We start from the raw sequence: 16,585 nt of genomic DNA on the forward strand, positions 1-16,585 counted from the left end.
GACTTTTAGATGCTTACGATTTTATTCACAGTTCTTGGAAGACTGATCTTCAAATACAGTAAATGAATGTCCTAGAGATTTTAATACAGACTTAATCTCTGGAGGGCAGGGATGGCAGTGCAAGTATATGATGAGATCTGTGTATTTATCTTACCTTGTGTATTTTTTTGAACCTTTATTGTGCACAAAGCTATTTTTAATTTAAAGGAAGGTGGAGGAGGGGGAACAGATCCCCTAATCTCACTACTTTCAAATATCTCAGAAACCTAAGTGGACTTGCTAAATCAGGAAAAGTCTTCAACAGGTTTGAGAATGAGCCTCTGAATTCCATACTGTTGCCTACTGTCTTGGATAATGAAGTTGTAGGAAATGGCTGCTTTGGTGGTAAGAAGAAGCAACTGAAATGCTTCCCTCCAGCTGTCCTTGTGTAAGAAGATTATTCTTATTGGTAGGAAAATTACTTCTTTTCTAGAAACAAAGTAAAATGTAAGAAGGGTTATTTTCATAACAGGACCTTTCTTGGAACTATATAGTGGCTGTAGAATTCTTAAGCATTTTGGAAAATGTCGTTTCTAATGTCAACATAATCTGTCATAGCACTGTTCCCCTGGGAGCAGATCAGATTCTTCTTCGAGGCGCTCAATTGAGAAATACACAGTGGGTTCATGGAATAGTTGTCTACACTGGACATGACACCAAGCTGATGCAGGTGGGATTTTTATCTATGAAAACCTTTTGGATCCAAGTCTTTTGAAAATATGCTATTTGTAGGTCTCGGTGCTGTAGTCCTAAACCTAGCAGATCATCTGTCATAGATACCTGAGCCCCACACTCTGTATCCAGATCTCATTCTTCAGTGCGTGGGGCTGTGACATGGCTCACTCCATGCAAGAACACTAGAACGTTCCACCAGAGATCACCAAAGCGTGAACACCCAGTGATTTTGCATACCAGTCCATTGGCAGCATTTACTGACTATTGCAATGATTGACAAAAGTTGTCTGTGTAACGATGAGTGCTCTGCATTATTTATCTTATAATTTTATTTTATTACAAGGATCACATTCTAGAACTTGTTTTTATTTTTTATAAAATTGAAAGAAAAACTTGTAACTGTTTGTTAATAGTCAACTATTATGTTGACTGTTTTTCACAGCATTTTTATGTTAAGCCATTTTTAATCAGCTTTAATCCTAGCACTTGCAACATTTACACATGCCTTTGGCTGCTCCTTCTCTACATTATAATATCACGAGTGTTCAGTGGTGAGGTAGGTGTGGAAAACTCAGTTTTAAGGTACTAAATGAAAATCTGCTTTGAGGGCTGATAACTTTGTACATTGTAAAGGCACAAAGGTGTTATCATCAGGCAAGCAGGACTGCTATTAATGATTCCACCCCTAACTATTCTATAAATTCTATAAATCATCATTTTATGTTGATTTTTGACATTTAAGTTTCTGTCATGTGGATGCCGTGGTTAGCACAGATCATTTTTTATCATTAAATACAGCTCAGGAAACTTGCCTCTGTTATTCTTGATAGCACTACTTAGATTGCTGCTGTGTTTAGTAAAACAATTACTAAATGCCACCAAAAAATCTGGAAACCAGAGATCCTTTAAATGTTGTCTTCATAGTCTGGAATTTCCAGGTCTCTGGCTCTATGGGTACATAGGTCACCTTCTCTGCCTCTCTTCAGGAGCTGAGATGCTAGATGCCTTAGTCGACCCTGTTTGCTTAGGTAGTCAGGTAATGCATTATTCATCTCACCTGCCACAATACAAAAGCCATGTCTACAAAAGGAATGTTATTTCCTTCTTTCTTACTGCTTTACATTGTAGAAAAAGGATTGGATAAAAAGGATACAGTGAAGGAAAAGAGGTGGTTAACCTTTGACAGCTTATTACATCTGATTGTTTTCCATATAATTCTCATGTGTTGAACCACGTGTAGATTTTGAATTGTGACTGACGTTATCATCCTCACCAAAATACTAGATACACATTACTAGATCATTTGTACACATTTCTTATTACTCATCTTCTGTTTCTTTTTACAGAATTCAACAAGTCCACCACTTAAACTCTCAAATGTAGAACGGATTACAAATGTACAAATTTTGATTTTATTTTGTATCTTGATTGCCATGTCTCTTGTCTGTTCTGTGGGCTCAGCCATTTGGAATCGAAGGCATTCTGGAAAGGACTGGTATCTCAATCTAAACTGTGAGCATTAAAGTACTTATTGTACTTATTTTTTCTTTCATTAAAACATGTATTTGTTTCACAACTGATCTTGGAATTTCCAATTTCTAAAAAGAAAACCTTGTTGCCAAGATAACCGGGCATTTAATCCTTATTTTTCAATGCAATTTCCAGTAAAAGTAAGTAAAATGTTACAATCTCTAAAATTTCAGGATCCTTAAAAATATAGTGAGTACTCTAAAATAGTATAAAATGTTATTTTATTAATGTTATTTTAATTTTATTAATTTATTCTTTTAAATATTTTAACACAAGTGGTTACATAGCTATCTGGTAAAGAAAGCAGACTGAGTATATTTAAAGCACCAAAAAATATTTTACATGTTTTTAAAGTGTTTAAATTGAATGTACTTTCATTTCAACTCATGATTGCAGTGAATTCTGTTTCAATAGTCATCTTTTCTGAGGGAAAGTACTATTAAGTAATTTCCTTTTTGGATCATTTATCTTTTTACTGAGTATTTCTGGGAAGTAAGTTTACATTTCCTTTTGATGAGCACTTAACCAATAAATACTTAATTTCCAAGTGTGTGAAAACAAGTTCTAGTAAAATTTTGTATCACAACTGATTTTCTCAGTTGTTTCTTCTTATATTGATTTAGCTTTGTAGCTATTCCAAGGTTCTTATTTTTTAACAGTTGTTGGTTTGCTATTTCAACATTAGAATTGTTAAGACTACCATCATTTTGTTTCTTCATATACTTTACAGATTATCTGGGATAACTGTTCTACTTACATTATTGAAGAGGAAGAATATAATTTACCTAGAGCTGAACTTACCTAGGGTTCAGCCCTACATTGTTTTAGCTACCTGGGTTGGTTTTGCTGCAGTTGTTTGTTTGCTTTTAAGACATCCTTCAAACTGGAAATGCTTTTTAAAAATTCATGTGAGGGCTTCCCTGGTGGCGCAGTGGTTGAGAGTCCGCCTGCCGATGCAGGGGACACGGGTTCGTGCCCCGGTCCGGGAAGATCCCACATGCCGCGGAGTGGCTGGGCCCGTGAGCCATGGCCACTGAGCCTGCGCGTCCGGATCCTGTGCTCCGCAACGGGAGAGGCCACGGCAGTGAGAGGCCCACGTACCACAAAAAAAAATAAAAAAAAAAACAATTCATGTGAAAGTGATTCTACCTGGTTGAGATTCTACCTCAGTCCTATCCCTAATATCTCTAAACTTCATGTTTGGAATGGGTTTGAAATACGTGGTAGTACTTTCTCTTTTTAGTACCATTATGCAGTTCTTAAAAGGGTTCACAACATCTTGAACACAAATAATGCCATTCTATCTTGAAGACTGTGTTTGAGAATAAGAACATGTTATCAGCACAGTGTTCCTCCCACACTTTTAGATATACTATATAATACAGAAAATTCTTGTTATGCTAAAATTCTGGTTAATGCAAATAAAATATAAAACTGTAATGACTTTTTTCCTACCTCCCCCAACAGATGGTGGTGCTAATAATTTTGGACTGAATTTCTTGACCTTCATCATCCTTTTCAATAATCTCATTCCTATCAGCTTGTTGGTTACATTAGAAGTGGTGAAATTTACCCAGGCATACTTCATAAATTGGGTAAATATGAATTATTATTGTTTTTTATTACATGAAACATACATTTTGTCCTTTTTCCTGATAGCGTCTTTTGATCTTTCAGGAAAAAAATCTTAATTATGCCTTACTTTTTTTTGACTATAAGACAACATTTCAAAATATTTTTGAGCGTAATATAATAATAATAAATTCATTTGACATGTGAAAATCGTACCAAAGTCTCTCATCTCAGAATCACACAAGTTTACAGACCAGACACGCTGGGGAAAATAGGTCTGTAGTTGAGGAAACCTATTTTTTGGTTACATAGTGGTCTTGGGGAAAACGAGAATCATAGGGTTTAGAGTTAAAATAATGGATTTTAGTTCTAATTACTAGCTGTGTGAACTTTGCCAGCCACTTGACTTTTTTGAGACTTATCTTCTTGGCCAATCACACAGGCATAAATAAAACATGCTTTACCTGCATCTCACAGCGGTTATATAGATCAAAGGATGCTTGCGACATAGCAAACAACTTCATAAACAGTTGAGCACTATAGAAATAATACCGTATTCGCTACTTGTAGCAACCAGGCTTTCTATCATGTTTTATAAATCTTTGTAGTTTATTTTTCCACACTGTAAACAATTTTAGCTGGGCTTGAATTTTTATTTTTAATTTTCTCAATTTTTTTTAATCTTAGAAAAGTGTACTAGACATCTGTTTCCTAAATGTTTTGTTTATAAAATTTTACTCTTCTTCAATTAAATTTCAGTAATTTTTACCAAAGTTAAAAGTAATGAATTTATGTAAATTAAGTCTTTAAACCTAATCTGCCAGAAAGTTTAATTTTCTCTTTTATTTTGAATCTTTTGATTTTTTTAAATCACTTGAAAGTCTTTCAATATGAACAATATTAGGGTTTTTAAAAATATGCTACTTTCGCTACTGTTCATTATCGTTCCATAGTAAGTGATCCACTTCAATGCTTAATCTCTAAATTCATTGCTGAAAGATCAGTGTAATTTAGAAATCTGAAATGAGTTGCAGGCATAGCTAATTTCATGCAGGAGATTTGTTGCTTAAAAAATGGTGTAATAAAATTTGTATAAGTACAATTAAAACTTATTGAAGGTTTTCCACTTAAAGAAATAATAAGGTAGCTCATTATGAAAATCAAATAACTAGTCAATCACTTTATTTTTTATTTGGATTTTCAAAAGTAATATTTGCTTCAAATAATTATATAATTTTAGTATTGGATGAACCCAGCAGGCTTATGCTTTTCAGCTGCCTTTCTAATATGCAGAGATTTTCCAACATTCCTGACAGGTCTTCCCTTACCAGGCAGTTTCTTCCTTGTGTGGAAATGAAATTAGTAACTGCCTTCCTTTTCTTCTAGTTCTTCCCAATAGATCTTTATGAACATGTCTAATCTTGTTTCCAAATGACAGCCTTGCAAAATATTTGAACTTGGCTATCATGCCTATTCTTCTGTCATCCCCGCCCCCTGACTAAGTATCCTCCATCTCCTTCCGTTCTTCATTTGACATGATTTCCAACTTAATCCCTATTACAATTGCTACTGCCTAAACATTGCCCATTTGTTTACTATCCCTCTTAAAACAAGGTACCTGTTCCAGAACCGATATTGATCAGTCTGAAATACAGATGTAGGAGAGATCAGATCTGACCTTTTCATTTGACATGTGAAAATCAGTAAACCCTGGCTTGTCCGTAAAATGTTCTTTACTTTCAAGTATATACAGTGTAAGAAACTTGACCAAGAAGTACAAGATGGTATCCCTTAAGTAATTTTTCCAGGGATTTAAAGTCTAAATTATTTGAGCAATGTTTCGTTGCTGTTATTTTAGCTCACGTAAAGCATTGTGCCAGACACAGTAGGAAGCACTTCACATGCATTATCTTATTTAATCCTTATATTGTAGTAGGTCACATACCTAGGAAATGGCGGAATGATAGTAAACCAGGATTGCCTGCTTCCAGAGACATGCTCTACCTACCATACTGTTCTGCCCTTACTGTGAAATATGGTATTCTGTATTGAGTATTTTTTAGGAAATCAACTGAAATGGTTAGTGATGACAAGAGATGAGAGTGTCACATACATTGCTCACCAGTTAAATAAAATTGTACTAGACCTCTTATTATGAGTTGTATTCAAGGATTTCTTTTTTTTTTTTAAAAAAGGATCTTGACATGCACTATGAACCCACAGACACTGCTGCTATGGCTCGAACATCTAATCTGAATGAGGAACTTGGCCAGGTAAACTAAATTTCTTATTGATATGTTGAATTGGAAGTCAGATTTGGTGTAATATCTGCCATATGCGGCAACTTCAGAGGAATTGACAGCTCCTAATTTTCCATTTTTTGAATGATTGACATAAATACATGTTAGTACCTAACTTTCAATTTTCATTTTTAGTGAAAGAAGATTATTTAATGCATATTCTGTTCTCAGGATAAGATATTACACAGAAAGATGTCCTTCAGTATATAATCTGATTAGTATGTAAAGTATTGAGTGCTTTTGAGTTATAAACTCCCAGTATTAAAATTGTGTATAGTTTTTGACCAGAAAGGAAGGAAAAGTTAGTTTATCAATGAAGTTGTATAAGTCAAGCAGGAATTTGAGATTTATAGTTCATACTATATTCACATATATGTGTATATTTGTAATTCATTTATACGTATTAGTTAAGAAAGGATTCTTCTTTTTTTGTACCATTGCCATTTGCTAACTCCTACTCTTCAAATAGCATTTAAGCCAGAATTATCCTTTTTTTTACCAATTCAGATGTTGTATGAAGTTCATTTTAATTGCAACCCATCGCCAATCCCATAATTGTTTGTTATGTTGAGAAATGCCGATGTTTTAGTGCTCTATACATGTTAAGTAGCTATAGAGGCACTTACTAGTGGAAATTCAGACCATATTAAGCATACTAAGACAGATTTCTATATGACTGTAGTTGTTCTGCTAGCTTGAGAGACTAGCTTTCATATATGATTCATTGCTAAAATACGAAAAGAAATAGTTGAAAATATTCCTTAATGATGTGCAGAAAGTAGTCAGTTAATAGCATTCATTGTGCCCCTACAATGTAACAAAATTGATAGAAAGAATAATGTAAGGCTTTTTCCCTTCATTAAGAACTGGCTTAAAAAGACCTCTGAAATTTTAATGAGAATTTTTAAACTTTTTTTTAGGTAAAATACATATTTTCTGACAAAACTGGTACTTTGACGTGCAACGTAATGCAGTTTAAGAAGTGCACCATAGCTGGAGTTGCTTATGGGTGAGTTTTTTCCCTTTAATTAGAGTATGGTATACAGATTTAATTAATGCTAACATTTTGGTATAATTTGGGGTGTTCTTATTAGGGGAGTTTTTTTAATCTAGAAGGCAGCTATTTTAATTTTAGCATGCATGTACGTTTTGTGTTTTATAGTTTGGTATTGTTTTTCATTTGGAATTACCTATGAGGCAGGGGCTCTGCCCAATAATATTTCAGTGTTTAGAGCTGCTGAAGGTCTCTATCTGGCTCTGGTAGTAAGGTACAAATACACTTCCCTCTCCAATGTCGTGAAGTCAGAGTACAGCCTGCATGTGTTAAAACATTCATTCTGTCCTTGGGAAGTTTTCAAGTTAAAATATTGTTGTTTCTCTGATAGTTAGCCCTTTGATTTCTTTTTATCATCTCTCCTCTTTGCAGTCACAGAGCAATCTAAATTTCTCATGACGGGAAGGAGGTAGGGACACAAAACTCTTAAATCCAGGAGATAATAAATATCATCAAATACTCTTATCAGGCTCCTTTAGAATGTGCTTGTTGAGCACCCATTTTTTTTCTTACTTCCAGGTATTCTTGCCTAAACTGCTCAAAAGCCTTCTTTTTGAAACACTTTATAGGGTAATGTGAGAAAATTAATTTCTACATTTCCTAAAAAGGCATGCTCAAAAGATGAAATATCATCCTGGCTGACTGACCTTGGCCTACTATCAGGTTTTCCAACTATCTTTATCTACAAGTAAGACTGGTAAATGTTGGTATCTTAACCATGCAAGCAAGTGCACTTGCTTTTGGGTTTTCTGGCTTGTGCCTACCCCTTCCCCACTCATGCTCTGTCTCTAAGCAGTAAGCCAGTATAAAAATAGGGTATTGAATTATGAAAATGCCTTTATTTAAAACCAAATAAACGACCACTTGGTAAAAAATTCTAAAAGCATGTGATTACTCCCATATGCAGGGTCTACAAAGAGAAATAGATGGAGACAGATGTTCTTTGGGTCAGTAGAGAGTATGACTAAAATTGACTTCAAACTATGTGGGTAAATGAAGCTAAAAAGGCATTTGACGTAATGGTTTTTTACGCTGTAAGGGCAGGCTGCTAACTTAAGAAGCCTATTTACTATTTCCAGGGCTGAATGCCATTTTGCATCTTCCCTTTTTTATCTGAAGATCTCCCAGTTCCCTTAGACAAAAGAGGCCTTCTTCTCTCCTCCCCCCAGTTGCTACAGGCCTCTTCGTTTTGCTGCCGGGGCAGGAGAGGTTCAACCATAATCTTTGACATTTTGCATTTATATGTTCGACCCACAGTTATCCCAGCTGAGAGAAGGAAAGGCCTACTGTGATTCTAGAGTTTGTTGTATTATACTTGCTAACAGATTTATGGTGATGTTTGTTTTTACACAAATTCTGCATTCATTCATAAATATTACTTTTAGAGGGTTCTGTTTGGTAATTGACATCCTTTTTTAATTTGTCAAATGTCCAGTTAAATTAGCAAGTTCTTCAAATTAGTAATTATTGATTGTGAACTTATCAGAACAGAAAACTAGGATGATATCTAGGTGTTCTTTTCTTTTGCATTTTACAAGATTTTTTTCTTACTATTGGAACAAGTCCTTAAACACTTTCAAGCAGTAGTTGTAAAGAATAACTACCGTAAAAGAATATTGTTCTTCCTGTATCTATTGGTGATATGGTCATTAACAATTATGTATTATGTATTATGATAGGGTGGGTTTGAGACTGGCAAATGTTAAAGTAGTATTCAGAGTTGAATATTGTCATCATTTAGATTAAGTTTGCACCGAAACAAATTTCCTCTCCTGGGAAAATCACATCTCTTAACACTGATGTGCAGTTGTAAGACATGAGTCATAGTCCTAGCTTTGTCATTAATTCACCATGTGACCCTAGACAATTCTTTTCAAATATTCCAAGCACTTTAAAATGAGGGTGGTGAGACCAGATGATCTCCAAGATTCTTTTTCAGGTATAAAATTCTAACATGTTTAGAAATTTAAAAATAGGAACTTCTTTATTTGCAATTTTTAACTGTGAAAACAGAAATACGTTTCTTCTTTGGATAATGTGTCATGTTTTCAAGAATACCAAGAGCCTTGTTGAGTGAAGCCAGTTGTTAAACTACTTCCAGTAAGTTGTGTATGTGCTCTTAGGATCCTTAACCCCGACCGAGTTTTTATCAACATCCCCTCCCCTAAACATTCCCAATGGACAACTGGAATGTCAGCATTGTAGAGAGTTGTTGATATATGAAAGCTTTGGAGAAACGGTGAGATATCAGACTACTCAGGTGGTTACAGTAGGAGAGACATGTGGCTGTTACTTAATTCCGCCAAACTCCACAGGAAAAAGTGATTACTGAAAACTTACCTTTCTGTTGGCATTTCCTCTGGGCACTCTTTGGTTATAGGAACCATAACATGGTTATACTGTGCAGCCTGCCCTATAGGAGTGTTTAACACTTGTTTAACATGGGGAGATATTACATGCGTACACTTCCAGCTCCAGCAGAAGAAAGTATGGTGGTTATCTCCTCAGAGTACAGCAAAACAAAGGAAAATAACAGAAACTTTCATGTATTAACAAATGCCTTTGGGGTAATGATTTCAGAGCTGATGCTTCTTAAGCATTTTTTAAGAAAATAAAGCCTCCTTTTACCCGATAGAGTCAAAGATGATTTCTGTTGGCTTTTAGCAGTCTGAAGGGCAAGACTTGAAGCCTCTTGACAGTACAGTCTTTGCCTAGTTCAGTGTATTCCATAGGCTTGTAGGAAGAAAATATTTAACACGTAAAACAATGCTCCAAAATTTAGTCTTAGTAAGTTTTCTCTCATTTCATATAACCTTGGCCCTAAATTGGATTCATGATGGGCAATAACATTAGATTTGTACATATTTAGCAATGACGATTATTTTGTAGAGATCAACTTTGTCAGAAATGCCACCATGCTTAAACTTATTAGAATGTTTCATTAGATTTTTTTTAGTTAAATGTAAATAGTGATGTCATATTTATAATTTAACTTACTACAAACTAGAAATTCTGCTGTTAAACATTTATTAAGGCATCATTTCAGCAAATTGCCTCCTATAGGGAATAATTCCGTTTTATCACAGTTACTTGAATGCCAGAAAAGGTAAGGAGGCTTTTATGTTTAGTGGCTAGAATTTGCAGTACAGTGACTGTTCTAGACTACAATCCTAAGTACTATCTTTGTTGATGATTTAGATCTTACTATTAGAATGAGCTGATGAACTGAGTACAATCTCTAAGGTTAAAAAAAAAGATTCTGTGAAGCAAACTAAACAATATTTTTTGTATGGGCAAGTCATTTTAATCAGTATTAAAAACATTTCATTGACGTTTTCCCTTTAAGTAAAAACCAAATGTTCCTAAAAGCAATCTTTATTTATATATGAAAACAGTATGTGAGTAGTTTCATTTCACAATATTTTGTTCAGCAATGTTTACTGAAAGAATCAGCAACTTCTTTAACACTGAGAAGAGGTTCACCATGAGAAACCTCACAATTATCAAAATAGTCCCAAGGTCTATATTATAACCAATAAATGTATCTTACTGCTCACCATGACTGGTGGGTAAAGTTGGGTAAACACCATTTGTTCATTCACATGCCTCAACAAAGTGCTTTAGATGTATGTAGCACTTTGTTAGCTGATGGAGATTTAATGCTCAGCAAAAGTTGACATGGCTTCTGCCCTCCTAAAGTTTATAGTCTAATTGGAGGTTAATGGATATAGTTAAGAAATCATACAGACAAATATAAAATCATAGCACAGTACAAAGGTCTGTGTAAGCCTGTGATTGGGAGTGAGGGAGGAGGGTGATCTAATCAGGGAGATCAGGGACTGTGATGCTTAAGGCTGAGATCAAGAATGAGTTGGCTTAAGTAAAGAACTTACCAAGCAGATATAACAGCACTGACCCACAAAGGCAAATAACCAGACAGAACATACACACCAGAGCCGCTGGAGCAATGATCTTGGGGAAACTCATGCAGACAGAATAAGTAACAGGTATGTGGGTTGCCTGCTGCTCACCTCATCACATTCTGAATAGCTCTCGGCATCTGCCAGGGCTGGACCACACCCAGGGAGAGCGACCCTAAGCCTTGAGCTCTGAGGCTTTTCAAAAGCTGCCTGAGTTGAGAAGTACAAGCCCCTCTCCAGGTATGAGATCCAGGGCTGCTGTACAACAGCAGTACGACTTGGCAGAACCTTGACACAGTGTTTTTGCTTGGTCCCCTTTAGTTATAGCAATGCAGTTGACTTTTACTTTAATATAACTCTTTAAAGAACCATCCCCTCGGGCTTCCCTGGTGGTGCAGTGGTTGAGAGTTCGCCTGCCGATGCAGGGGACGTGGGTTCATGCCGCGGTCCGGGAAGATCCCACATGCCGCGGAGCGGCTGGGCCCGTGAGCCATGGCTGCTGGGCCTGCGCGTCCAGAGCCTGTGCTCCGCAGCGGGAGAGGCCACAACAGTGAGAGGCCCACGTACCGCAAAAAAAAAAAAAAAAAAAAAAAACCATCCCCTCCTGGTAGTCAGATTTACTTCTGAAATGTTTTCAATACTTGGCAGATTTTATCAGTGTGATAGTTTGTGTTCTTAGGTATTAACATGTTTGTTTCATTAAACCATTTATTCTGATTATGCAATATGTGATTAATTTTCCATTGGCTTTAGCATATATTTAAACTATTAAGTTCAATACTTCCTACTGAATACTGAATTCTCTGCATAAAATCAAGAAATTTCATGGTGAAGGAGCAAGTTGACTATCCAGTTAAAGAATAACTTTGTAAATCTGCTTAGTTACCATAAATCATACTTACTGTACTAACTGCCATTCTTTCAAAATTAACTAAAAGTCTATTTTCTTAAGTTTTTCAAGATCTGTCTCTCAGTGCTTCCCTTATTCATGCTTTTATGTTTCCAGCCTTTCTGTGATTATTTTGTCCTTTCTTTCTGTCCCTCCTCTTGCTTTCTGAAGCCATGTCCCTGAACCTGAGGATTATGGCTGCTCTCCTGATGAATGGTAAGCTGCATGGACCTTTCTGTCTCATAGATCCCCTTAAAAGGTTTGCATTTTATTGTTTTGTTAGACACATTTCACTACTTTTGAAAAAATTACTGACCAGGCAGGGTGACAACGTTGTAAAGTATTCCTTAAAACCTGTTGAATATCCCTGATTTCCTATCAAATAACCTTTAGTCATTTTATAAACATTTCTTTCAAAGTTTAGGCTTGCTAGAGTTTTATAGAGCTATGTATCTGTAATAAAATATGTGATGATCAACTCAGAGTCCCTGGGCTGTGGACTACCTAAGATTCAGCTACAGCTCGAGAAATTTTCTTTTTCTTTTTAGCTCAGCACTGCCACCTTCTGCCACTATTTACATACTCTACAGAGCTACAAAAAGCTGCTACTGAAACACACCCACAGAGTGGAAAATTTCCTTTATATTTATTTTTGTTAATTTACTGAAGCTGTTTAGAGGCTGGAAAATAAACATTTTTTAAAATTAAATGTCTGGAACAAATGTTGGAAAACCATGCTGCCAAGGACTAGAGTTAACTGGAATAGAACTACTTTTAGAATCGTTAAATACAGCATTTTATAGGGTTAATTTCAGTATGTATTGGGGTTTTTTTGTCTTACCTTAAAATCCCCCCATGGATTTACATTTTTATTTAGAATGGTATAAGTTTATTTTGACAATTCATCATGATTTGGTGGCAAGTGAAATTTCAGAAAACAGGTTCCTTTAATGCTGGTAACTCCAGAAAACATGGCTTTATATGTGGTTACATTTCTATTTTCAGATTACACATGTATTTTATGATTAAGCCGTATTTTTCAACTTGGATTTTATTTCAGTAAAGTGGAAATTTAGTAACAATTTGCAGTAAACCTCATACTACCTAGGGTTAATGACAGAGGCAGCTGTTTGGTTCATGTGATAACTGATGAATCATTATATTTAAGCTCATTGCTTGGAGTATCATACATTTTGACACCTACCCACAACCAAATAATTTTTAGTATTTTTTAAATGTGCCAAAGCCTCTTACTGTTGGTGGGTAACTCAAGTTTAATGATGTAGATATTCCCTTTTATTTAATCTTTTGAGAACGTAGTTAAAATTTTGACTATATCTTGCTGCTTTTCTGTAGAATTAACATAATTCTATTAATTTTAAACACTGTTCATGAGTGTAGGATTAATATATATTTTTCTAAGGTAACTCACATATTAAGAGAAGGAAATTACCTTCATCATATTTTTCTTAAGATTGAATGGAAATGTTAAAAATTGTTGTTTATTCAGGTCATTTAAAATATCCTACTTTCAATAGAGGTTGTTTCATGACTTTGTCACTATTGGAAAGAGAAGATGTTATTTTATCTGTTTAACAAGTTCTTTTTGTAAAACACCCTTTTGGGAAATTTGATATTCTAAACTAGGTAATTCCAAATTTAAAAATGCCAGCTTTTTCATAAATTTTTGTACCATTCCACTTGCAGTTACATATAAACTTAGATATTAATGATACTTTTTTAAAATAAAAGGGAAGGCTTTTGCCAACTTTCTAATAAAGTAAGCTTTATTTTAAATATATACTTGGATTCCTGATATATCCAGTAGTTACCTGTAGGCAGCAAAGATGAAGGAATAGATACTACTTGAACTTTAGTTGTGTCCTTGGTCCTATACAGTTGTCAAGGATATAGACTTCGGATTTTGACTACCGAAGTTCACATCCTGATCCTACTGGTGCCCTTGAACCAATTACCAAACCTCTATGCCTGTGATTCCTCATCTGGTAGAATGTAGACATCATAGGGAGGCTGTGAAGATTAAGAGAATTACGTTTTCAAAGTGCTTAGAATAGTGTCTGGACATAGTAAGCTCACAGAAAGTGTTAGCTCTGGTGTCTCTCGCTCAATCTTCAAGACATATTTGAGGAGTTAAAATTGACATGACCATTCTAAAGTTGGTGAAATTTAGGCAAAGAAGCTAATAAGTAACTTGCCCCAAAGTATACAACCAGTAAACATGGGAGAAAGAATTAAAACCTCTCTCAGCCTGGTTATGAAGTAGGTGCTGGTTATATTACATCCGACAGGCTTCAGAAATATCTGCTTTTAGAGCAAAAGATATCCTTACTATTTGTTATTTTATTTTTTCTTTCTTTCTTGTTTTGTTAAGGTAGCAAGAGCAAGTAAAGTTTAACTGACCGACTTGAGAAAAGTTGGCATGGGGGGACACAACTTTGCACAATCCTAAATCTGGCATCTGCCTAATCTGATACACTTGGTTTCATGTTGCCAGTGAAACCCAGATTGAAAGTGTTATCCTGGTTGAATCCTACGCTCCAGGTACCGGGCCATATCTTCATGCTGCTCGTCTTCAGGGATAAACTGGAGAGTGTAGCTGACTATATTAATCCAAAATTTGAAAGTTTATTCTTGTCTGACAGTCAGCAGCTTCCCCTTTCAACGTGAAGTTCATTGATTCCACATATAAAACCTGTGGCCTGTACTATATATTTTACTACCCTACGTGAACCATATTTGCCACAAAAATACCAAGTTAAAAAACACATAACAGGGCTTCCCTGGTGGCGCAGTGGTTGAGAGTCCGCCTGCCGATGCAGGGGACACGGGTTCGTGCCCCTGTCCGGGAGGATCCCACATGCCGCGGAGCGGCTAGGCCCGTGAGCCATGGCCGCTGAGCCTGCGCGTCCGGAGCCTGTGCTCCGCAGCGGGAGAGGCCACAACAGTGAGAGGCCCGCGTACCGCAAAAAAAAAAAAAAACAAAAACACAGTTAACACTTAAGTGTGTGTAGATTATTTAACATATTTACATTTAGTCAAATTTGAAGGCAAATCTATAACGTTTCAAAAACACTTTCTTGACATTAAAAATAATTGGATGATGGCTGTAGCTCTACTCACTTAAATCTATTAGTATAAATAGTTTACAGAGATGAAATCATTTCCCAGCCAGTAGCCACTTACTCCAGAATTGGTATGGGTTTCTTATTATTGCCAAGTACCATCAGCTAACATATGACCTTATAGATTAGTTCATTTCTATTAAAAAACTACCATTCTCTAGACAGATAGTATCAATATTTAGAGGAATGCACAAAAACATCTGCTTATTATCAACATCCATGCAGCCCTAAGATGCGCTTATTTTCCAAAACTGTATATTTCATTACATTTTTTTTCTTTTTCTAATTTTTTGGTGGAAAATATCAAGCATAAACAGAAGGAGACAGATGTACTCATTCACTCGCTTCAATAATACGTACTCAAATCCAATTTCAATTCGTCTATATTTCCCCTCACTATTACTTTGAGGCAAATCCCAAATAACATATTATTTCACTTTCTCTTAACTATTTGGTATGGTTTCTCATTATTCTTTCTGATAGTTGTTGTTTTTCCTTAAGTAAGTGCTAGCGAGGGTGATTCTCCAGGAGGATTACCCTAAAGTGTTCTGTGCTTAAGTCATTTCACTGTGGTTTTTAGTATTATCACGGTATCAGTGGATAGTACCATTTTCTGGTCTTATTTTCTCATTTCGTTTTGGTCTGTAATTATGTATGGAATGAGTGGTATTTATTTATTCTGCTGCAATCGTTAGGCTCACTAAAACATTCTTCCAGGTGTGACTGTATAATAATGAGATCTAACACATCCAAATTAGTGTTGGTCTTCAAAGTAGTCACTTTGACAGGTAATTTATTTATTCCAATGAAGCAGCCATTTCACAAAACGTTTTTGGAACTCCTCTTTTATAATTGCCTTCAGAAATACTTTGAACCACACAGAAAAGCAGATCTCATTACTTTGGTCAAAACCGGTGTCTAACAAAAATATTATAATTGAATTCAATCGCTTGTTCATATTCTTGGACTTGACTGGACCTGATACTGAATAACGAATTCATTTCTGAAAATCTCCCTCTAAGGAATTTTGACTTGGAACAGTAGCACCATTCAAAAGCAGAAGGTGTAGATCCTTTCAAAAAACAGTGCTTTGCAGTCAGACTGCCTTTGTCTTCCCATGTGTGCATGTGTGTAGCGTGTATATGTATATAAGGTATACATTTAGTTTGTATGTAGGATGTGTATATATTTCAGCTGACAGGATTGGATTTTGTTCTGACATGGATTTTGTTGTGGTTTTTTATTTTTAATTTAAATTTGATTTTTTTTTAAGTTCATAATGCATTAACATGTTACAAGTTCAAAGGATGTAAAGAGGGAAAGGTTTCCCTCCCTTACCTGTCTTCTAACCTCCATTTCCCCTCCTGAAGGCAGCCAATGTAACCAATTTCAGGTGTATCCTTCCACATCTACTCTACTCATATACATGCATGTATTTTTTTCTCTCATATTTTTATAGAAAG

At 35.5% G+C, this 16,585-nt stretch overlaps 1 protein-coding gene across 8 annotated transcripts in view; it reads left to right on the top strand.

The window, feature by feature from the left end:
• ATP8A1 (ATPase phospholipid transporting 8A1) overlaps window positions 1-16,585 on the top strand; it is a 240,599-nt gene that overhangs the window by 78,247 nt on the left and 145,767 nt on the right. For 6 of the 8 annotated variants that reach the window (XM_049709560.1, XM_049709553.1, XM_049709554.1 and 3 more), the window contains exons 10-15: window positions 598-709; window positions 2,061-2,226; window positions 3,712-3,839; window positions 6,012-6,089; window positions 7,037-7,125; window positions 12,151-12,195. In XM_049709560.1, the coding sequence (XP_049565517.1) occupies window positions 598-709; window positions 2,061-2,226; window positions 3,712-3,839; window positions 6,012-6,089; window positions 7,037-7,125; window positions 12,151-12,195 (618 nt within the window). The remainder of the gene's footprint in view (window positions 1-597; window positions 710-2,060; window positions 2,227-3,711; window positions 3,840-6,011; window positions 6,090-7,036; window positions 7,126-12,150; window positions 12,196-16,585) is intronic. The other 2 variants (XM_049709558.1, XM_049709559.1) reach the window with 1 other exon arrangement.

The sequence above is a fragment of the Orcinus orca genome, chromosome 4 (genome assembly GCF_937001465.1).
Source record: "Orcinus orca chromosome 4, mOrcOrc1.1, whole genome shotgun sequence".
Classification (NCBI taxonomy): Eukaryota; Metazoa; Chordata; class Mammalia; order Artiodactyla; family Delphinidae; genus Orcinus; species Orcinus orca.